The sequence below is a fragment of the Lynx rufus genome, unplaced genomic scaffold (assembly GCF_022079265.1).
Source record: "Lynx rufus isolate CCGP_SWC_20201006 ecotype Redwood Valley unplaced genomic scaffold, mLynRuf1.p SCAF_23, whole genome shotgun sequence".
Lineage (NCBI taxonomy): Eukaryota > Metazoa > Chordata > Mammalia > Carnivora > Felidae > Lynx > Lynx rufus.
Genome location: NW_025814838.1, coordinates 12437177 through 12461223, shown reverse-complemented (window position 1 = coordinate 12461223; position 24047 = coordinate 12437177). Strand labels below are relative to the sequence as shown.

The 24047-nt window shown below is 52.4% G+C and overlaps 2 protein-coding genes across 7 annotated transcripts in view; one reads left to right on the top strand and one right to left on the bottom strand.

The window, feature by feature from the left end:
* Positions 1–7153, top strand: part of BMERB1 (bMERB domain containing 1) — a 120446-nt gene extending 113293 nt beyond the window's left edge. Inside the window, exons 4-6 of the mRNA XM_047087177.1 lie at positions 2645–2759; positions 4010–4092; positions 7041–7153. Coding sequence (XP_046943133.1) covers positions 2645–2759; positions 4010–4092; positions 7041–7153 — 311 coding nt within the window. The remainder of the gene's footprint in view (positions 1–2644; positions 2760–4009; positions 4093–7040) is intronic.
* A 10663-nt stretch (positions 7154–17816) lies between these two features.
* MARF1 (meiosis regulator and mRNA stability factor 1) overlaps positions 17817–24047 on the bottom strand; it is a 40075-nt gene continuing 33844 nt past the window's right edge. For all 6 annotated transcript variants that reach the window (XM_047087116.1, XM_047087118.1, XM_047087121.1 and 3 more), the window contains exons 26-27: positions 22487–22657; positions 17817–20477 (exon numbers count right to left, since the gene is read on the bottom strand). In XM_047087116.1, the coding sequence (XP_046943072.1) occupies positions 20233–20477; positions 22487–22657 (416 nt within the window). In that variant the 3' untranslated portion in view covers positions 17817–20232. The remainder of the gene's footprint in view (positions 20478–22486; positions 22658–24047) is intronic.

The following is a 24047-nucleotide window of genomic DNA, read 5'->3' as shown; positions in this document are numbered from 1 at the left end:
AACAAAATACCAAAAGTTTTTTTTTTAATGTTTATTTATTTTGAGAGAGAGAGAAGAGGCAGGGAGGGGCAGAGAGACGGCGAGAAAGAATCCTGAGCTGACTGTGCGGTCACAGTGAGTGCAGAGTCAGATGCTGGGCTCGATCCGGGAGACCACGCCCTGAGCCAAAATCAGGAGTCTGATGCTTAGCTGACTGAGCCACCCAGGCACCCCCTAAAATACCAAAAGTTTAAATAAAGACAAGATTAGTACTGATACTCAGTAGGCAGAGTCCAGGGACGTTCAAACCTACAGCGCAGGGGGAGTCCCACAATGAAGAGCACATTTCACCTGAAATGCCATCAAGTGTCCGGCTGAGAAACACAGGTTGAGGAGGTCACAGGACCAGTTGGCAACGGAGCCCAGGTCCTTAACGCGGGTCCCGTTGATTCCCCAGGAAATCGAGTCTTTGGGCAGAAGTTCACACGTTAAAATTTTCTTTCTTCTGATTTCCTCCTCACCTCTTCCCTGAATCCTTGTTGAGTCTTTGTGTATTCCCTGGACCAGAGCCAGGTTTCTAGCTGGATTAAGCTGGGGGCGGGGGGGGGGGGAGAGGAGGGGAGACAATGCTCCCGGCAACACATCAATAAAGGTATTAAGGAAAGAGATCACTGAATGGCCAAGAAATTCACACTTCTCCAGCCAGAGTCGCATCATTCACCAGCTCCCCATGGTGGGTGCAGGTGACTGGTTGGGGAGACCTCCAGGGCCCTCCCTGCCTTGAGGGCCTCTCTGGGACAAGCCAAGATGTCTCATCTCTGCCATCACTGCTACCTCAGAGCTGGGGATGCGTAGACCTGGCTGGAGAGGCCGTGGCACTTTCCCCTCGGACGTAAACATAGCGTCTCCTTCGTGGGGTTGTTAGAAAGGATTAAAGCAGTGGTTCTCAAGCAGGGTGACTTTGCCCCCTAGAGGCATTTTGAGTGTCACATCCGGGGTGGGGTACTCCTGGCATCTAGTGGGTGGAGGCCAAGGACGCTGCTAAACACCCTCCAGGGCACAGGACGGCCCTTGCAACAAAGGATGCTCCAGTCTCAAATATCAGTAGTGCCCAGGCCTGGGAAACAGATTAAACGAACGTGACAAACTCATGGGAATACAAACATAATAGCTGCAATTTATGAAGCGCTTATCATTTGCACACTTATGCCGTGAGACTTGCTTTTCCTTCTTTAAATCGGTATTTATTTCTTTTGTACCTGATTCAATTCATATTAAAGAAGTGGGTATTTAGTCATTAAAACAACAGTGAGGATGTAAAATAACAGCTTATAATAAGAGTAGCCGGCTGTTACGAGCCTTTGCTACAAACCAGGCAGCAAGCCTATTTTACTTGGTTTAATTCTCTTAAAAACTTGCAGCAACTTCAGGATTATCTGTGTTGAGAGACTAGCTGCTCAGAGAGGTTGAGGAACATGCCAGAGTCCCACAGCCAGGAAGAGGGGGAGCTAGGGCGTCAAGCCAGGATCGTCTGAGTCTCCAATGGGTGCTCACTGTCATGTTGTGGGGGACAGGCCAGGGAGAGCAGTTAGGAGGGCACACGTGGTCCAGGAAGAGATGGCCTGGGCTAAGGAGGTTGCTGGAGGGGATGACAAGGGAGTCAGAGAGTCATGTGGGTAAGCACATGGAGATGTTAGGGATCAGGTGTGTGGTGCCAGGAAGCACAGGGTGAGCCTGGCAGGCTGGCAGTTCCCATTGGCAAGTAGGTGGGTGACGTTGGCAAGCCAAAGATCGTATCACCAAGTTGAGTGGTGGTGCCTGCAGGCAGGTGGGTGGTGCCCGCAGGCAGGTGGGTGGTGCCAGGAGGCAGGTGGGTGGTGCCCAGAGACAGGTGGGTGGTACCTGCAGGCAGGTGGGTGGTGCCCGGAGACAGGTGGGTGGTGCCTGCAGGCAGGTGGGTGGTGCCCAGAGGCAGGTGGGTGGTGCCTGCAGGCAGGTGGGTGGTGCCCAGAGGCAGGTGGGTGGTGCCCAGAGGCAGGTGGGTGGTGCCCGGAGGCAGGTGGGTGGTACCCAGAGGCAGGTGGGTGGTACCCAGAGGCAGGTGGGTGGTGCCTGCAGGCAGGTGGGTGGTGCCCGGAGGCAGGTGGGTGGTGCCTGTAGATCCGCTGCCCCCTCCTTTTTATCTTCTGAAGGGGTCTGCGCTACCCTTCTACTTTTCTCGGTCATCCTCTCCAGCCCTGGGGTCTTTGGATTTCTCTTTGGCCTTCTAGCCCTGGGTATCTGGGATAGGGCTAATGCCATTAGCGTGGATGATTTCCATCTGCAGACTGGGTTGCCCTGGCTGTAGAGCCGTTCCCTCCCGCACCCCAGCCCGAGCCCTCCAACCCCTTTGCCCTGCGCGGGACCCGACTCGTTGCACCGTTACCTTTGACGGAGTGCTCACCACGGCCCTGGCTCTCTGCTAAGCCATTTACTTAACACCACTGCATTTAAGCCCCTCCGTGTGTTCTTACAGGAGAGGAAACTGAGGCTTGAGGAGGTCCCCTTGCTTCTTCAAGTTCCCTCAGCGAGTGACCTGGTTGGTCACTAACCCTGGCCCCTGGACTCACGTGCTTTCAGCAGAGACACTCGACTGTTTTCTTTGCCGGTGTTTTCTCCTTCCCAGAAAAAGAAAAGACCAAGCTGCAGAAGCAGAGAGAGGATGAGCTAATCCAGAAGATCCACAAGCTGGTGCAGAAGAGAGACTTTCTGGTGGATGATGCGGAGGTCGAGCGGCTAAGGTGAGTGTGGGCTCCTGTCCCCGCGCACCAGGCTGCTGGAACGCAGGCTCGGCTTCCTCCTAAGCCCACCTTCTGCTGCAGGGTCTCCCAGTCTGGCCTCAGCAAATGCTCCCAAACACTGGATCCAAATGAATCGCCAGCCTTGTGGCCTGAGGACCTGTTTCATGTTCAAAGGAAACTGGAATCCAGCTCCAAAAAAGTCTTGCAAAGGCCTTTGGGCCTTAAGTCAGTGTCATTCGAGGAGGTGACCGGGCAAGAATTACGTCACATAACACATGGCAGAGCTTCCTACACATTCTCTTCACTGACCTTTCTCCCAAGGCAAACTTTTCATCAAGGCACCTTCCGGAAACTTCCATCGGGTTTCTGCAGAAACCCTGCCCCCTGTACTGACTTGCTTCCTTCCCTTCCCTGCCTTCTCCACTTCCCAGCTTCATTCTTTATCCTCCCCTTGGTGGCTCCAGTGCCCCCTTCCTAGCCCTCAGTCTCCTATTTGCAGATGCACCTGCCACTTTTTCTGGAAATCTGTGGGTGCTGGAGCCCTGGTGCACCTGCAGTCCCCTGACAAGGCCCGCATAGAAAAGATGTGAATGATGATTCTCGAATATTTTTGTCCTGGAGCAGGGCCTTTGGAGCCCTCTGCAAGGAGAGAGGCTCACAGGGCCTCCTTCAACCCAGAAGGCAACTTCTTTATTGTCTGTGTCCTCCTGGGTCCTCCGAGGCCTGGAATGCACCTTGCCTGGCTCAGCCAAGCTGAGGAACGCTGCCTTCGTTCCTGGTGACCCTCGGAAGAGTTCAGGTGACTTGCTTTCTGACTCTGGCCATGAACTTCATGGGAGCACAGATGCCTAGGGTGACTCAAAAGTACAGGGTCAGGAGAACCCTCAGCTCGCAGAACCCTCAGCAGAGGCTGAGTCTTACAGTGTCCCTGCTTCTGCGCTGGGATCTCACCTTGGCCCCAGGGAGACAGTTACTCCATTGCTGATAGTGTCTGTGCTTCTGAGCAAGTTCATGAAACACAACATGCACACGCCATATACGCGTAACACACAACAACATGCACACCCGCCACACAGAACCCAGGGCAACATATATGCCCCAGCCACACCCAACACACAGCGTACCCACACCAGCCACGAAGCCTGACACGTGGTCTCACACAGTTGACCTCTTGCCTCATTCCCTCTGTTCCTTAATGCTTTCCTTGCTTACTTTATTTTTCTCTTGTCTTTACACACCTATGTCCACAGGGAGCAAGAAGAAGACAAGGAAATGGCGGATTTCCTGAGAATCAAGTTAAAACCTCTAGATAAAGTAACCAAATCTCCAGCCAGTGAGTGCACATGTTATTCCTCGTCCTCCCCCCATCCAAGAGAAAAGGAGATTTAAAAGAGGTCCGGGAGCCAGAGGGGGAACAACAAAATGCTATCTAGAGAGCAACCTTGGGTGCAGGATGGCATTGGGCAGGGCCAGCTTCATGGGCAAGGTTGCTGTCAGGTTGCTCAGGCCCCGATGCCTGGAAGGGGGCGCTGTGCTCGCTTTCATGTTTTGCTGTTGCTCTCTTGAGATTCCTAATAGTTTGGGAATAAGGGGCCCCGCATTGTCACTGTGCACAAACTGTGCAGCTGGTCATGGTAGCAGCTGTCCCCTTACCAAACACAGGCTTCATGGATTTCTTTTCTTTTTTTTTTTTTTTAATGTCTATTTATTTTTATTTTTTTTTTACATTTTATTTATTTTTGAGAGACACCGTGCAAGTGGGGGAGGGGCAGAGAGAGAGGCAGACATAGAATCCAAAGCAGGCTCCAGGCTCTGAGCTGTCAGCACAGAGCCCGACGCGAGGTTCAAACTCACAAACCGCAAGATCATGACCTGAGCCGAAGTCGGACGCCCAACCAACTGAGCCACCCAGGCGCCCCTAATGTTTATTAATATTTTTAAGAGAGAGAGTCTGAGTGGGGGAGAGGCAGAGAGAGGGAGACACAGAATCCTAAGTGGGCTCCAGCTCTGAGCTGTCAGCACAGAGCCCAACGCGGGGCTCGAACCCGCGAGCTGTGAGATCATGACGTGAGCCGAAGTCCAACACTTACCCAACTGAGCCACCCAGGCTCCCCCGGCTTGGTGGGTTTCTTAGAAGGAGTTGTGTGGCCACTGAGGCCAAAAGGTGGGGGCTGAGGCTCAGGGAACTCTGGCCTCTGTTGACAGAGCAAAAAGGGTTCCGTGTGAAATCAGTGTGGGAAGTGCTACCTATCTGACCCTCTGGTGCCAGTGTCCATTAGCATATAAAAGTGGTAACAGGTCCTGCTGTCAATGACCCGTTATAAGAAACAGATGCCCTATTCAAACTGGCCCTAGCAAAAAGGGGGCTTCAGGGGCTGGGTGCTGTTAGAATGCCCTCGCTTTCCTGCCTTTTCTTATCTCTGCCCCTCTCTGCATTTTCTCCTATTACACAGGCTTCTTCATGGGGCCCGAATTCCAGAACCAGAACTTAGCAGCAGCAAAGCAATACCATCTGTTCTTTCTCCTCATACCCAAACACATCAGTCTCAGAGGAACATTCTGATTGGCCCTTCTTGGATCGTGTTCCTACCTCCTAGGCCGTCACTGGTATCAGGCTGGGATGCTGTGATTGACCCACTCTGCATTGCATGCCCACTCCTGTAGCCACAGGGACATGTACTGTTATCAGAGGTGAAGGGACTGGAAATCTTGCTAGGAAGACAAAACCCAAAGGCCGCCACCATCTACTATGGCCATAAACTCAGTTTTTCCTGACCAGCTATTAACATCCCATGAAATATGGTTGTGGACTGCGAGGGAATAAAGAAAGAAGAAGGTCCATTCTGCAGGCCCTTAATATCCCAAGGCACATAGTCCCTACCAAAATCCAGCATCCTCAGGGGACTGTCTCTTCCATGAAAGGCAAATTAGAAAAACTCCACCTAACCGTGTGGAGAAGGAGCAAGGAAACTTGCCTTCTATACATGGTGCTGGATAGCAAAAAATCTGGCAAGAAATCAAAACACCAAGCCTTCACCCCATGCAAGGGGCCAAATGTCCAAATTTACACTATTCATCTAGTGCTGGGATCCAAAGTTGAAAATTTGAAACTAATATAAAGCCAGTGAAGGGGCACTTGGGTGGCTCAGTCAGTTAAGCATCTGACTTTGGCTCAGGTCATGATCTCGCAGTTTGTGAGTTTGAGCCTGCATTGGTCTCTGAGCTGGCGTCTGGAGCCTGCTTGGGATTCTCCCTCTCCCTCTCTGACTGCCCCTCCCTGACTTGTGTTCTTCCTCTCAAAATAAATAAACTTAAAAAAAGAAAAAACAACAATGAAACCTCTAATCCCAACAAAGCAAATGCAATACTGTTCAGTAGGGACCCTTCTGTATCCCATAATATGTAACCCATAGATAAAACAACCTCCGTGAAGATGAGCTCTCAATAAAAATTTAAAACCCATGAATAAATGAACCACTGTGAGTGGAGTCACCAAGAGAATGTCCTCCCAAGAACCAGAAATAACAAACTATCTAAGAGACAATAAAGTAAGTATATTTAAAATAATGAGAGATAAGAAAAGGGATAAAACCCAAAATGAAATAGCAGGATTGCATGAAAAAAGAATAGGTAGATTTACAAAAATTCAGCTTTCTAAACAAAACCATCTAGGGTCATGGAAGTAAAAACCCAATGGGTTAAACACAGCTGAAGGGAGAATTCGTAAACTGGAAGACAAAACTGAGGAAATTACCCAGCATGTAACACAAAGACACAAAGAGATGGAAAATGTCTTCCAAAACATGGAAGATAGAATAATAAGGTCCAACTTATTTCTAATAGGCATTCCAGAAGGGGCGATCACGGACAAGACGTAGAGGTATCTGAAAAGATGACGTATGAGCATTTTCCAAAATTGAAAGACGGGAGCCCTCAGATTGAAACAACTTGGACAAAAGTTCCCATGTATCCATTCACCAAATACTCTGAATGCCAGACCTTGTGCTAGACCTGGCAGAGAACTGAATAGGATAAGAGCTAAAGTCTGTGGTTGGAAGCTGAGGACTGAACACCACTGGGCCCACAGGGAGGTGGGAACAGTCACTGGAACCATATAAAACACATGCCAGCTCTCCACAACACCTGATCTGTGGAGCTGGAGCAATGTCTGGCCAGGAGTTGGGATGGGACAGGGGATGCACATGGTCAGGGCTCTCTTCATCTCACCTCTTCCTCTCTCCCTCTTTCCCGCTCTCCCTCCATGCCCCTACCCTGCTGCAGGTTCCCGAGCAGAGAAGAAAGCAGAACCCCCACCTAGCAAGCCCACAGTGGCCAAGACTGGGCTGGCACTCATCAAGGATTGCTGTGGGGCCACCCAGTGCAATATCATGTAGCCCCCAGTGTGGGGTGCCCCCGGGGCCGCGGGGACCCCGCCTCCCACCCTCTTGTCTTCATAGCCCCCATTTCACTGGGGCCCAAGAGCTCTCCAAGGTGGAAGGGGTTGAAGGCAAGCCTGTGACTGCCGCCAGGGGCCGTGGGCGTGGCGGGCGGGCCCGGCCGCCCTGTACAGAGTGTAGCAATAGGGAGTCCCTCACCGTCGCATGGCCCTCCCCAGAGCATGCCAAACCCAGGACTCTGTCTCACTGTTTATCCAACCACCAGGAAAGGCCCTCCCTTGAAAAAGTATATCTCCACTTCTACCTATCTATATCTAACCCACTGTGCGAATGAACTGGGAGAGGGGCATGATCCCCAGGTGTGTATAGTCGTGACTTTTCAACAATCTAGCACCATGTTGGACACATCCCCCATCCACCCTCCTAGCTCTGCTGTCAGGCCTGCCCCACATGGGCACAGCTCCCGTCCCCCGTCTGTCCTCTCCCAGGGGCTGTGCTCTGGAGGGCTCCACACAGTCCAGACGTCTTGGAGACAAGAGGGTCCATCCATAAAGATTGAGCTTGTGTGTGGTGTTGTGGTTATGTCTCCTGCTTCCTCCCTTCCTGTGTCTGGGCACGGTTCACATCGGGAGTGTGTTCACCGGCTCTTGGCTCTTCCTTCCCTTGCGATGTCTGCCCCAGATGTGTGGAGCACAGTGGGGATGAGGGCCCAGGCTGGAGCACAGCCAGTGCTCGAAAGAGGTAGCAGAGGGCCAGAGGCTCCGACACCAGGCAAGGGCAGATGAGGAGGGGACCCAGAGCAGATGCTGACCCAGGCTCTCTCCGCCCACCGGGGACCACCGGAGGGACTGCCAGCAGGACGCCACTCACCAGCCTAACACACAGACCTCTGGAAACAGCAGCGGCGGGCGGGAGAGGTGGCCTGACCCAACTGTGTCCCATCATTCGGTGGTGTGTTTTAACCAGCCTAATAATTCCACCTGTGTAACTTGATGTACATTTGCTACAGCCAGCTCGGCACAGCCCATGTGACCTCTCTGTACGTGTGTGTATGTGTCGTGACCGGCCTAAAGTAGTTAGCGTAACTCAAGATGTGCTGATGTGCAATCATCCATCGGAGAAAATAAAAATGGAAACCACGTACACAGCATTTTTAAAGTTTTTACTTTTCTTCTTGATTGTGGAAGTAACCCAAGGACACAGTAAACCATTTTAAAAGTAGAGAAAGGATAAGGACGTTGTTTGTTTTCTGTTTTTATCTCCCACAAATTTTCCAACTAGAGACCACGCTGACATTTGGGAGAGTTCCTTCCAGGTTTTTTTTTTTTTTTTTTTATGCTTTTTTGTTTTGTCTTGTTCCCATGATTGGCATCATATTGTACCATTTATAACCAGTTTTCCTTTCTCATTTAGCATTATTATCACTATCGTTTTCCCACGGCATAAAAAGCTGTTTGTAACATTAAACGCTCTTCATAAATATTCACAATGGCTGCTTAGTAATCCATCTTGTGGCTATGACTTTATCTAACCATTTCCTTCCTATGGGACATTTAGGCTACTTCTACTTTTTAAGTCTTATCAAGATGTCACAGAGCGCCTGGGTGGCTCCGTTGGCTGAGCGTCCGACTCTTGATTTCGGCTCAAGTCATGATCCCAGGGTCGTGGGATCAAGCCCTGCCCAGGGCTATGCACTGAGCATGCAGTCTGCTTGAGATTCTCTCTCTCTCTCTCTCTCTCTCTCTCTCTCTCTCTCTCTCTCTCCGCTGCCCCTCTCCTGCCCCCCCCCACCCACTCTCTCTCTCTTAAAAAAAAAATGTCACGATAAACATTCTGGGGGACAGAGAGAGCTTCATCGGAATTTCTGATTTTTCCTTAAGATAAAAGTAAAGTTCCTAGATCACCTTTTCCAAAAATATTTGTAAGTCAAAAGTTAATCTGAATGTCTCTCCAGTCACAGCAGCTTTGCGGTTGACACAAAGTCTCTCTGACGGAGGACCCTGTAGCCTTGGGTTTCGCGGCCCAGTGGGCAACATGCCCTCAGCGCCTCCCGCCATCTCAGATGTGTTTCTGCCTCAGGCCACTCCCTTTTGCCACCACGCTGGCCTCAGGGGACCCGGCGTCCTCCTTCACTGCCTTAGACCAAGCATGAAGCCGGACTGTATGAGCTTCCCAGGGCTCCCATAACATGGTGACCTCAACCAGGGTGGCTTAAAACAACACACATGGACCCTGTCACAGTTCTGGAGGCCAGAGGTCTGAAACCAAGGTGTGGGCAGAGCCATGATCCCTCTGGAGCCTCTGGGGAAGAATTCTTCCTCACGGCTGCCAGCTCCCGGGGGCTCTTGGCACTCCTTTGTCTTCCTTGGCTTCATGACTACAGTCTCTGCATCTGTCTTTACGTGGCTTTCTCCTCTGCATGCGTATCTGTGTCCCATCCTCTTCTTATAAGGTCCACCTTAAACCCAGGACGCTTTCGTGTCGATCCTTAGCTCGATTCCTTCTGCAAAGACCCTGTTTTCAAATAGGTCACATTCTGAGATAGGAATTGTCGGGGGGGGGGGGGCGGGGGTCGCGATTCAAGCCACTCTACAGATGTTTCCCACTCTTGCAATAAAAACCGCTGCAAAGGGTCCGCTACTCTCGCTTCTTTGTAGAAAACATCGGTCTGGAAGGCCTGATCTCAGACCAATTAGAGAGCAGTCACTCACTGATCCAATGAGCCGAAGAAGATCGAAACCCTCATAAAAATCCTGCCTCTAGTACATCCCCCTGAGCCCCGGGGTACACCTGACTTATGCTCCTGCTATTTCTATTGATTTGTTTTAAACAAACAAAACAAAACAAAAACCCATCATTTATTCAGGCTTTCGCACAAGGGCAGAAGAAAGTAATAATTCAAGATGCTGCTGGATCACCAAGGCTGCCTGCAAAGCCAGGAAATCTTGCAAACCCAGACGCACTTGTTCTGGATCTGGAGCAGGAAAGATAACACAAGAGAAGCATTTACTGAGAGCTACATGTGCATTTTCTCAATGGCTCTTCACATCAACCCCAGAGGCAGATGTTCTCGTCACTTCCACATATAGATGAGGAAGTGGTCCCAAGTCCTTTGAGCGATGCCCTGTGGGTTGGTGGTGGTGGAATCCCCATTCAACCCAGCCCTCCTCCTGTTGCCTCCAGAGTCCTTTCTTTTCTCACCAGAATTTAAACAAATCTCTCCCATTACCTACCAACCTACCAACCAACCTACCAACCAACCTACCAACCAACCAACCAGCCAGCCAGCCAGCCCTCCCTCCCGTCTTCCCCTGCAGCCACCACCGTCCTCTCACCTTCACGGTCTTAGTTTTGAGAACTGTCCGCCATTATGCTATTTCCATTTCCTCATCTCCAGTCCGGTCTTCAACCTATTTCAATCTGGTTTCTGTCACTCTCTTGTCACTGACCCCTCGCACCAGGGATGTCACCACGTAGCTATGAAGGGAAGGAAAAATCCTTTTCTTTTCTTTTTTCTAAATGTTTATTTATTTTTGAGAGGCGGGGAGGGGCAGAGAGAGACACAGAATCCGAAGCAGGCTACAGGCCCTGAGCTGTCAGCACAGAGCCCAACGCTGGGCTTGGACCCAGGGACTATGAGATCATGACCTGAGCCAAAGTCAGATGCTTAACTGACTGAGCCACTCAGGCACCCCAAGGAAAAATCCTTTTCTTTATCCATCCCAGGTTCTTCCCCTGGGGCCCTATAAATGAGATTCGTCAAAGACAGGAGACTGAGAGAAGAACAAGCAGGAATTTATTAACACATGCATTGCACAGGTACACACGGGAGCACCCAGCAATGAACAACCCAAAGAGGTCCTTAGAACATATTACAGCCCATCTGGGCTAAAAGGAAAAGGGGTTTTGGGCTTCCTGTGGGTGGGTAGAAGGCCAGGAAAAGTACGGTAAACAAGGGTTGTTTAGTAAGGTTTGTTACGCAGATTTAAGATCTGCCTTCTCCATGGATCAGACTGTCCCTCCTCCTGGTATGGGAGGAGGAGACACAGTTTACAAATGGAAATTTCCTTTATAAATGGTGGTCTCCTTTACGAAAGGAGAGCTTTCCCTGCACTTGCTGGTTCTCCAGGGCCTTTAGCTCAAAATAGTCCATTCGCCAAAGTGGCGTTTCTGGGGGTGGAGTATTCTGGCACCCCCAATTTACATCCAATCCACGCAGCCCTCACGGTAGCTCCCTGGGGTGTTATGACGCACAATGCCAACACGTCCCATTCTCTATGATGAAGTTTTGGGGTGATGGTGGGGTGGTCCGGAGACAACGGCCAAGAAAGAATTCTTGAAGCTGTCTTTGGTGCAAAAAGGTGATTTTATCAAAGCACAGGGACAGGACCCGTGGGCAGAAAGAGCTGTGGTGGGGTTGTGACGGGAAGTGACACGTAACTCAGTATAATACCCTCAGGTTGGGAGGGGCTTAGGGATAGAGTAAGTCTCTAAGGTATTTGGAAGCAAGGTTTCCAGGACCCTGAGGGGCTAACTGTTGCTAAGGAAATGTCATTTATTACCCTTTAGTAAAACCTCGGTCATGAGACCCTTCAGATATCTATCGGGGGGCCATAAGCTTGGAGTATGGTTGCCTGCATATATCTTGGAGGAGGTTGAGATAAAGGAAGTTTCCAAAGGATTTTTTTCTATGCTGACGTAGACTTACAGGATCCTGGGGGGAGTCAGGATAATGTTAAGCCGAGATTCCCTTTTGCCCCTAGCAAAGTGTCATCAGTGAGACAGCTGAGCTTCTAGAGGGAGGGGGCTCTGCCTGTTTCAAGGACTTGTCAGTGGGTTGTAGGCAGTAAGGGGATTTAATTTCTCCTTTGCCTTTGTTTCCCACATCGCCGTGGCAAGCACTTAAACTACCCTTGCCTTTGTTCTTGGGTAGCCGGGAGTGTCTGAGGAATATCACACATGTCCCACCTGCGGAGGAGGAAGGGGTGCTGGGGGGGGCGGGGTGCTGGGGGTGCTGTTAGCCTGTACTTTGCCCTCAGCTTGCCCCACGCTCCCTCATCATCTAGGCGAAACTTCCACCATGCGGGAGGACCTCTCTCCAGTCTCCTTTCTCTCGTCCTTGACCTCAAGCCCGGCTCTCAGCATTCTGCTCCTCCCTTCTCCTGGCCTTAGATGGCCGTGGCCCCCGACTGCTCCCGGAGTCTCTCTTTCACCTAGACCTTTCTCCCCCCTGTACTCAGACTCATTTCCCCCAACTGCTTCCTAGGATCTCCATTTGGAACCAGAGTAGGCACGTCAAATGTGCCGTGTCCTAGATCAGGGGTCAGTCAACTGTCCCATCACTTGTTTTTGTAAATCGAGTTTTACTGGCAGATAGTCAAGAGCATTTGTGTCTATGGTGTCTCTGGCTGCTTTCAGCTACAACAGCAGAGTTGAGTAGTTATGACAGAGACCTCCTGGCCGGCCAATCCTAAAATATTTACTCTGGCCCTTTACGAAAAAGTTGGCCAACCCCCACCCTAAACTGCTTCAGCGTCCCCTGGTGTTTCCCATCTCAAGAACGACTGACCCAGGACTTGACCTTGACTCGGCCGTTCCTCCACACACCCACCCGACGGCCGCGTCCTTAGCTTCTGCCTCCTGAGTTCCCCCAGAGTCTGTCCACACCACAACGCCCCCAGTGTAACCACCGTCACCTTTTGCTTCATCAGCTGCGGTGGCTCGTCACTGGCCTCCTCAGCACCCGTCACGCTCCACCCAGCGGCCGGCTGATTTTCTGAATAACGCAAACGTAAATGTCATTTCCTCTGTGAAATGGCGCCCGCGTCTTTAGGGCGAGATGCGGCTTCTCCCACGCGGATGAAAAGGCCCCCCTGGACCCGGCCCCTTCCTACACCGTTCCCCCCCCCCTTCCACCCCATCACATCTCCTCAGCTGTAGTGCCGCAGCCACCGAAGCCTCTTGGGGTTATGTGGTTCCCACTCTGCCGCCTGTTGTCACCTCTCCCGGGCCCTCACGCGTCACTGCCTGTGCCACGAACTCCTCAGATTCCCTGCCAGCCCTTCCTCTGGTCTACCCCGTGCGCCACGCTGAAGCCACAATGACCTTCCTAACGTGCAGATCTAACGTGCTGCTACTCCCCAGGCCCAAGCTCTCCGGCACCTGCCCCCCGCCCTCGTCGTAAAGGCTTGGGGCTTGGGCCCGGTTGGCAACGCTTTACTTGAGGCCCAGCACCTCCGAGGCCTTTTCCACCTCCAGCCTCACTGTTCGCCCGGCTTCACACCCCTGCTCACACCGTCCTTTCAGGGAACAAACTGGAGGAGCAGCAGGAACACCCAGAGGTTCTGCAGCATCCACAGAGGTCCCGCGACCTTAAGAATTTGGTCAAAGGGGCCCGCGGGATGTGGCCACGTCCTGAGTCAGGAGGGCTGGGTGAGCGCCAGGGGCTGGGGCAAGACCCTCAGGAAAGCTGGCTTGAGGAACAAACGCCAGGTGGTTTTTCCATTCGTTTGTGTGTTTAATGCACCCGGTGAAGGCAGCACCCGGCAGGGACCGGGGGACACGGAAGAACAGGGCAGGTGCGGTGCTGCCTTCCTGGAACTTGCGTTCTAGTGGGGGAGACGAACGTCAAACAGGAGGGCAGGGCTAGGCCTTCTCACCGGGGTTAAATCTGAACAAAACCCCCGACCAGCAGGCTTAGCAAAAGGGCAAGTAACCTAGGAGGCGACGAAGGGCTCGGCGTGGAGTCAGCCAGCCGGGGTGAAAAATCCCAGCCGAAGCCCTCCCGGGTGTGCCCGGACGATGCCTCCCTGCTCTGCACCTCCGCGTCCAGCCCTGTCACATGGAGAGAGAACAGTGGGGCATTCGCGGGACATGAACTACGTGGGATGGCTTTGGGGCAGTGCACGTGGTAGATAAGGCACTAACGATGCGCTTAGAAAAGCGGGTTCTTAGGAGCCACGGTCAGCCCAAGCCTCGCCGGGGTTCTTGGGGGGCCTGGGGCAGAGAGTAAGACCCGCTAGGGCCTGCCCTCGTGAAGCTGACCGTGAGCAGATGGGGGAACAGGCGACAAGAGTCGTCGTAACGTGAATGTCACCTGAAGCCCCGCTCCCCTTGCTTCTCCAAGATGTCCGCACCTTCCCGGGGCTTACGGTCCCTGAGTCACACATGCCCTGGACCGCAACCCCCACCAGCTCTCCACATCCCTCACATCCCTTCCCACGGCTGTCCCCTCCCTCCTCCCGCCAAGTCCCACAGGAAACTCACCAGCTTTCCCCACTCGCCGCAGAAGGCAAGCTGCACAGGACTTGGGACGTGAAGCCGACCTTCCAGAATGCTTACGGAGGTGGGTGCGGGTCTGCATCACAGCCACACACACCAGTGAAGATGGGCCACTCCTTTTGCCACCAGCTCTGCCTCCAGCCCCCACGGGGCTCACGTGTGTCCCCGGCCTCCCCATCAGCAACTGCCCTCCCGCTTTATTGAGACAGTTCAGCTCCCTGTCGCCCTCTCGCTGACCTCACTCCAGGCCCCGTGGCGTTTCCAGAGAAGCCTAGGACACTGCTAGCCGGCCCCCGGGGCCCCCTCCGCCCACCAAGGTTTATTTCTCTCCCGAGAAGGTGTATGTGGCTCCTTGACTCTCCGCCCACAGGAGAAGCAGCTGTGGTGGGTTTCGCGTCTTGACGAACAGTTGTGGGCTTTCTGTCCCCCTAGGCCAGCGGTAAAGCACAGAGGCGGCGGGAATGTGGGAGGGGGCAGCTAACGGAATAGGGGGCCACAGGGCTCTGTCGGGCAGATTACTTGATCAGAGCCGATCGGGAGACTCCTGACGGACTGGTTCGGGATTCTATTTCTGGAAGAGCCGAAAACGGTAGGGAAGTGCCGGTTTGGTGGCACGGAGCTCAGCATCAGCAATTCCATTTCGGGCCTGTTGTCCTGTTTTTCTAACGGTCACATGCCCAGCCCCGAGTTCCTCGCGGGGCCAGTGGGGGGTTCTCTGCTTCAGTCCTCGAAGCCTCCTGTTCCCACTTGGAAACCTCGGCGCGGAGGTGGAAGGCGCGTGAACTACAAGTCGGTCTCTCGGGGCCCTTGCCTGGCTGTGAAACTTGGCTGCCGGCCCTCGGAAGGTTTAGGGCTGGGACCCCTCTCCTCTCACACCAGGAGCTCGACTGGGTGTCTCAGGCCTTCCTCCTCGGTCACTCCCTCATTCGTCAAATACTCCAGGATCACCTGGGCGCCTGTGGCTTGCTTCTTCTACCTGACTGAAGTTGGCAAGGACCACGGGAGGCCCCTCCGTTGATGAGGTCACATTCTATGAGGCTCCCTCTTAGAGGACTGGAGGAGGTTCTCCTCCCGGGTTGGATGAACTAAGCTGCTGTTTTGAGGGATCCCATGTGGCAGGGAACGGTGGATGGCCTCCAGGTGGCTTCCAGCTGACAGCCAACAAAACCCGGGGCTTTCGTCCTCATGCGTGACGGGGGGGGGGGGGGGGATGGGGGAGGTCGGTGGGGTCAGGACTCAGAGTCCACGTATATGTACAAAACCCTATTATCCTCCTCACGTAGGGAAGCGAAAAGGGATTTCCTTCCCGATCCCACGTCTGGGCCACACACCAGATTCAGAGGCTGCCTACACCGAGGGCAGGGTCCCTGCAAGCCTGTGGGTCACTTGCCTGCACTCACTGTGAGTGACATCAGAAACTCTGAGGGAGGGGGCGCCTGGGTGGCTCAGTCAGTTGGGCGTCCGACTTCGGCTCAGGTCATGATCTTGTGGTTTGTGAGTTGGAAGCTCGCGTCAGGCTCTGTGCTGACAGCTCAGAGCCTAGAATCTGCTTCGGATTCTGTGTCTCCCTCTCTCTGCCTCTCCCCCACTCACGCTCTGTCTCTCAAAAATAATGTTTTAAAAATTTCAAAAAATAAAATAAACTCTGAGAGACAAAGGGTGGGAAGCGGGAGTGGGGGGTTCTCCCATGCCAGGCCCTGCATCTGGGAAGGCTTTCGGGCAAGGGGGTTAGGAGAGGCTTTCCCAAGGCCGGAAGAGACGGCTCCGCCCTGCCCTTGACCCCCCACAGCGCTCCTGGCTGGTTCATACTGTGGCAGCCACCACTTGCTTTCCACCCACACGTCCTTCATCCTTCCTCCTCTGTGCTCCGAGTTCCCCATTTCCAAATCCTTCCTTCCCAGGAAATGGTAATTGTTCTCTTCGCCTTGCTGAGCAAAGTACCAGCCCTCTATTTCCGACTTGAGATCTTCTAAGCTCCTGGCCTTGTGCACCTGAAAAGTGAGGGGGGGGGGCGGGGGGGGGGTTCTCTCTTTCCCGCCATTTCCATCATTTGCTGACCCTGTCCCAGAGACGACCGGCTATTTCCTCCTGTTTCCCAGGGCTGCCAGCCTCCCAGGGAGACAGTCTAGAACTTTCCTGGGAAGGAGTAATGCAGACAAGCGAATTGGCTCGGTCTTCTCTGCATCTGTCCCCAAAGACTGGCATTAGGGGACGCTGACGCTGTTAACCAGCAGACTGCCCATTATCTCCTATTTATCGTGGGAGCGGGTGGTAAAGGAGTGCAGGCCAGGTAAGAAAGGAGTGGAGGCCACCCTGGCCGCCGGTTCATGGGGCAGCGAGTCAGGGGGCCTGCTCCTGCTCAGGCCCAGGGCCAACGTGCGACCCGTCCAATCCACGGCGTGAGCGGAGGCTACGGCAGGTCACTGGTACGGGGAGCAGCAGGGATGCTCCTGAGGCGCGACTCGGCCTCTGCCCACATGAAGCAGCTAGAAAACAGGAAGAGAAATCCCAGAGCACCACGCTCCTCACGGTGGTGAAGGGAACCGCTAGGGCAAAGCTTCTGGAGCCAGGTTCTAAATGTCGACACCCACCTCCTGTGCAAGGAGAGGGGGGGCCTTCACTCAGCTGGCCATCTCCGAAGCCACCGCCTCCACACCGCGTGGAAATGCACAAGGAGAGAGGCAGTGCCCATCGCAAATCCCAGTCCGGACCCACGAAACCTCCTTGCCTCCCTCGAAAGGGGTACGGTGGCCGCCCAAGGTTTTCCGCAAAGGTTTGCTGCCGCGGAAGATGTTCGGAAAGGATCGCCAAGGGCTTTTAAGAGCTTTTTAATGTTGGGCTTTAAAAAATAATTGTACTTCATGAAGAAGCAATTTATCCAAACATTCAGGTGTCTTCTGGGTGCTTTCAGATTCCTGCAAGGGGTCACGGTGGTCTCAGGGGACGGGCTTCACAGTGGAATCTGTGTAAGAAGTCTTTTCCCGATGGGCTTATTCGGAAAGCATGCCCAGGGAGTGGCCAAAAAACAAGGTAGCCTGCAAAAATGGATTTCTCTCACAGGGACAGAGATCTGAGGGATTATCTCAGGCTTATAACCAGAGGGGGTTTGCGGCTACTGTCATTCGCCCCACGTGTGATCATGCCTGGAACTCGGCTGGAGACCCTGGACGGTCCAGAACACGAAGCACCAACAGCGTGGCCACCGTCCAGGGCCGTGTGCCAAACGGAAAGGGCCGCTGAGATGTCAGGTTGATGTGCTCTCCCTGACAGACTTTTCAGAAGGGGTGAGAAGTTGGGAGAACCCAACACGGAGAGAGGGCTGGACTGGCCTTTCGTCCCACCCCACAAACAAATCCCACATCAACTCAGAAAACTCCAATTAGATGCTTGCTTTGTAAAGTTTATTGACAACTGTTTGGTCCCAACACACAAAACAGCACTTGAACCACAAAGAAAGTGTTGAAACAAAGTAGACAGTTAAGAAAAACATCTCTTCCCCCAAGCCCAATCCAAAACAAACAGTGCAAGATGGGAAAGGGGGGTTTGGTGACGACTTTTTGTCTTTTTTTTTTTTTTTTTTTTAAAACAGATAAATCTAATCTGGTACATCTTTCCACCCAGAAATAAAGAATTTCATTGTCTTAATTCTCATACATCATCTTGTCACATCATTTAATTAAGCCTCTGGATAAAAAAATAGATCACGATCAGACTGGCCGTTGTGGAGTACATCACCGACACACCGAGCTCTCGCTGTGTTCTCTCACCTTCCAACAGCGACCGTTAGAGTCACACACGCGTCCCAGGCTGACTGGTGACCCCGGCGAGCGGTTCGGTTCGACCAGACTCCCACGACAGCGTACGTCTGCAGGCTCTTCTCCGTCTGTTGCTCAAAGAAGCCGCTCTGAGACTGTCCCTAAGTGACTTGTAATGGTACCTCTTACGTTTTTAAAGTCAATCCCGCATCTGCGAGCAAAACTAAAGTCCAAGAGTGCAAACTCAGCCTTAAGAAGTCTCAGGATAAGGCAACTGAGGTTCTCAACACCAACTTTATTACACTGTTTAAAAGCTTCTTAAAAAAAAAATTGCACATCTGTATTTGACTTCCTGCCGTCCTATGTCTGTAGAGGAAATGCCTTCGTTCCCAGAGGGTTCGCAGAGGGGCCATAATGCTTGGAAGGCTTTTCCAGTGCTGTTCCATCTCGACTGGGGCCATGTGTGGAGAACTGAGAATCACTGGCTTCATTTTAGAGATTTTGGGGAACAAAAACCTGACTTGTAAAAATCTCTCTCTAGCCCTTGTTCTGTGGCATTTTATCCAAATGCTGGCTATGAAGAAATCAGAGCCCACTCTCCGGCCTTCTAGAAATTACAAAATATGAACAATTCCCCCAAAGAAACCATCTCCGTAGCAGAAGACCTTAAGCCCACGGGTTCTCTCTGCTCTATGAATGAATCCGCCTTTTTGCCCAACAAATACAACCCATTGTAAATGTCAGGTTTCTCCAGGAGGGGTGAGAGGTCACCGTCACCGGATGCCTCTGCCACCTCGAGGCGAAGGTCATTCCACAGGGCAGTGCTCCCTCAGAGGCTGGCTTTTCCCAAAGGGCAACATGAGACACCACAAAACAACCAAACATGCTTCCAACAACAGCGAGAAGTAACAGTAAAAGCGGACACTCTTAAAAGACACGGAGCCAACACGCACGCGCACACACATGCACTCGCGCAGAAAGCTTCCCGGCTACCGAAACCAGGTTTAAAATGACAAATACAAGGTTAAGATGATCAACCTTGGCCTTCACACGTATAGATAGAATTCTGTCTCTTCCTAGTGGAAAGAGTATCGGTATCACTCCTGTTAACGCACCCCCTCGGCTCTGATTTGTAATTTATGCATTTCATGCATATTTTAGGAAATCAGACTCTCTTCCCAACATTGCCTCTCAACACACAACACTGTGTGCTAGAATTCAGATGCTGACTTTCAATTCATGACACCAAGGCCATCTCCTTTTCCTTAACCCAATGCCTATCAAACTGGAATGGAACATAAAAGGGAAGCTTAAAACATCCTCAACGTCCTAGAAAGCTCCTACGTGGAACCCTGAAGCGGAAACATTTAAAAATTTTCGTCATGAAGCCACATTTGTCAACTACAGACATAGTTACAAAAAACAAAAGAAACCAAGGCACGCTTACAAGTCACATGGAAGCTAGGAACCTTCCTAATCCAACGTGAAAACACATTCTCACCAGCTCGCCCGCCCTTCTGCTTCCGTGTGTGAACGCACAGGCTGTGGAGCAGGCTTCAATGCAAAGACACACCATGCACTTGATTCAGACTGTCTGGAAACACCAGGAAGCAAAGGCTCAGAGGCTATCTTGTGCTACATGTAAGATTCGACCACGGGTGTGGCTTGAAGGGAAGTAAAACCACTCCCTTCGAGCTGAGTTCTCACTGCTTTCTTCTTAGAGAACATCATTACATTTCGTGATAAGAAAAATTGGGTAAAATATATTAAGAATTCTTTAACAAATGCCAGGAAGTTTTGGGGTGGCTTTTTTGTTGTTTTTTTCCCAAATAATTAGGGGAGGAAAAAAAGAAAAACATTTCAGCTCAAGGCTGTGTTCAATGTAAAAGAAACAAAACGTTATGGGATACATCTAAAGATGAAGTAAGTGGCTTCTAGGGGGTTTTCATTCAAACAGAAAAGGCTGTGTTTTTTGAACCCACTTTTGTGTGCAGAATCAGACAGCGTTTCCCCATCCTAATTCTATGTTCAAAACGCGAGTCAAAGCTTGGTTATAGGTGCAAAGGAAAAATTGGCTGCCAATTTTACTCTATTTTTGGGTTGCTTTTTGGCCGGGCTTTCCACGGGGTCCTTGCCGAGCAGGGACTCTGAGGTTTCCGAGGAGGGGCAGGGAGGCACTGGGGCAGCTGCTGAGACGCAGGGTGAGCTGGACTCGGAGGCCGGGTTTTTGTTCTTTACTGGTACTGGAATTTCAATGCTCTCTTCTTGGTTTAAAATCATGATTTCTGTAAACACAGAAAAGCAAACCCCTTCAGTTCTAGGACCTGCCAGACATGTTGGTTTTTAGTTTCTCTCTAAGATTACCTGAAAAAATGTCTTGTAAAACTTTTTTAAAGTTTATTTATTTTAAGAGAGAGAGAGAAAGAGAGCAGAGGAGGGGCAGAGAGAGAGGGAGAGAGAATGCCAGGCAGGCTCCGTGCTGTCGGCGTGGAGCCCGACGCCGGTTCAAACTCACGAACCGTGAGATCACGACCTGAGCCGAAACCGAGTCGGACGCTTAACCTACTGAGCCACCCTGGGCCCCTCAAAAGATGTTTCAAAAACAACCCACCAAACATCATGCCCAGGTCGCAATGTACGTACCAGCTATGTGGTCACTCTGAGTCACTTAGAGTCACGTATTTTATAAACTGCACATCGGCTCTCCCGGGAATGAGGTTTTAGAGAACGTCATTTTGGCCAGAACTCAACAGCCAATGGTTCAGAAACATTTTTTCCCCACTCTGGATCCTCTGCCCAATCATTCTCTCTGTCAGGGAAAGACCCACCAGCCTCCTGGGACCCGAACACTCTCACACCAGGAGGGACCTCAGTGTCAGGAAGCCCCGGGCCCTTCCACGGACAGAGGACAGCACTCTGCGTGGACCTAAGGTGGGCAGAGACGGGGAGAGAGCTGCAGAGTCGGGATCACTCTCAAGTACCCAGACACTGAAACACAGCCGCTTTTCCGGCAGGGTTTACAGGCTGCTCTTTCTCTGGCTGAGCCCCAAACACTTGGCCCGCTATACACACAGGGCCAGTTTTGCTTGGAAGAGACCCCCCGCGTGTGTAAGGGGCTCTCGCACCGAAGGAGAGAGGGAGAGTCGGGATGCAGAGCCCCGGCTCCCTGCTCAGGCCGACACTCAGGACAACAGCAGACGCCACTGCAATCACATTTGGGCCCCTCGTCACACGCGCATGGGGGAGCCCACGTTTACTAAATGCACCACAGCCACAACCCCACGGAAGCATTACTACCCACCATACGCCCCTCTAGCTGTGCCTCCTTGAGACAGACGGACGTTCCTGCTTCTGTCACAGGTCACACCTTCTAGGGGCAAGAGCCACGTGTATGTTTCCCCTCCCACTTTCCAGATAAACAGCCTCAGTTCTTTCACTGGGCAACACGAGGCTGTGCCTGGCGTTCCCCGGAAACAGTACACAGAGCGGAGAAGAACTCGTGATCGACGAAGGCGACAAGGAAAGGGCCTCGATACAGGCGGTGGGCCATCCTCTGTGGAGGCCAGGTGATACAGAAGCAAGACAAGAAGGCTGGGGTTCAAATCCCGGCTCAGCCACTTCCCAGTCCAGCAGCCTGGGGCCAGCGTGGTCTCCAGTGGCGGCCCAAGCTGCACCCCTCGTCACCTGCCCTGCAAGGCTGTGGTTCTGGTGAAGCACGAACATGTCTGTGAGCCCAAGCGTGGGGTCAGGCACAAGGGGCACACGCGGGGCCAGCACCAGGTCGGTGCTCCAGGCGGCCAGCTTCCCGTCCCTTCTCAGATCACTGTGCAGAGCCCAGAGCTCACGTCACAGATGCCCCCCCTCCCCTGCTCACAGCCTCACAAGGCCCGGGGACGGGGGGCAGCCACCCAACTCTAGGCCAGACCGGGCTGCCGCGTGCGGCTGGTGCCAGGTGCGCCCACGAGCCATTGCCCTTTACGCAGGCGGGGAACACACGCCCAGCAAGCCCTCCACACGCCCCCGTGGCCTTGTCCACGGCCCAGCCGCATCAGCCCTCCAGACCCACCGCCTGTCCGGGCCTGCCGCTCCCTGAGCCACCCTGGGCTGTGAGCCTAGTTTTGCAGGAAGACTGACTGGAAAACAGGGTCCTGAATAACCATCATCAGTGCAGGTATTTTTGTGCCTGAAAAACCACAGGTGCTCCCCACCTCCATCTAACGTTTACCACACTGGCATCATTCTTTTCTCTTTTAATCCACAGAGAAAACCCCCGCGACAACACAGTGCATCCTACCAGAAGGCGCTTGAGGGTGCTCCTCAAACTGAATGAGATCAGCAGACTGGAGGATGACAGGATCTGGTCTCAGCTGAGGGGACGGCAGGCATGACGGGACGGGCGCACACAGGAGGTCCACGGGGGAGTCGTTGGTCAGGCGGAGGAGCTCCTGCTCGGTTTGATGGGGCCCTGGACAGAGAAGGCAGGCGTGACTCTACCGTGAGACTGTGCCTGAGGCCTTCTTTCCCGGCCTTCAGGACGAAAAAGGCCAGGAAGTACTCAAGAACTCTCAGTTAAAAAAAAAAAAAAAGCCATTAACAGAAAGGCCTTGGTCACTCTTTGGTGAGGGAAATGTCACAAGGCAGTATTTCCCGTTCTTAGGAATAGCAATCTCCTAAGGGCTGCAGCCAAGAAAAAAAAAAAAAGGGGGGGGGAGGGTTCCACAATCGGCTTCTAAAGAGGAGAAACAAGAATCCGCAGACGGTGTATAAAGTAGTTAAATGAGCCAGAGCTCCGAACCGGAAGAGCTGAACCCCGGTTCTGTCACTCCCCAACTGAGTGAACCTGGGTAAGTAAGCCCTTTAACCTCCCAGAACTTGGGTCCCTCATTTGTAGACTGGAGGCAACGCGTGACAGCTGAGGGCACAGAGCTCCTTCAGGAGCTCTAGAAAGTCTAACACGCTGCACACGTGAGGCGCTGGACACGCACAGGCCACGGCAACACTTCTAACTAGCGACTAACGCGGTCGTATGAAGACTGAAGGCGCATACACAGCAATGGACCCACCCAGAACCCTTACAATAAAGTTAAAATTGCTACAGAGCTCAAGCCAGCTTCTAGCCAGAGAAGGTTCCACATAAAATCTAAGTGAGCCACTGTTGTTCTTAGTATTATTAATATATTATTATCCAGTCTTTCCCAGGGAGATCCTGTGACAAAGACTAACCTTGACCCAACTTTAGCCCAGGCCCTTTGAACCCTCTTCCCCACAGGCCTTGACCTTGGCCTTCCATGTCTGTCCGGTCCTTGCCAAGTCTGCTCTTAGCAAATATCTTGCGGGGTTTTGTGAGAAATCGCACCCCTGCTCTCTGAACAAGGTCCCCAATTCTCCACCCCAGATGTCCCCCCTCACTCTGCTCCTTGACTAAAACATCCCCACCCACCCCACTTTTAAGTTTATTTATTTCTGAGAGAGAGAGAGAGAGAGAGAGAGAGAATCCCAAGCAGGCTCTATACTGTCAGCCCAGAGGCCGACACGGGGCTCGAACTCACAATCCCTGTGATGACAACCTGAGCCAAAATCAACAGTCGCACACTTAACTGACCGAGCCACCCAGTCACACTTGTATTCAGAGCTGAGTTCGATCTCCCTCCTCTAGTGCAGCAGAGCTGACCCTATTGCCATAGTCTTAAAATACCGTTTTAACAAGTGTCCAAGAAATTTTGTCCTCGAACATCTGAACTGGGCTCACATATTGTCACTACAGGGGCGTCCACATGCTTTAAGAGCCTTAACCGCTAACCATAAAATGCCATCAAAAGCAGGCCAGGTTTTCAGGTACCAACTAAACGCCGGAC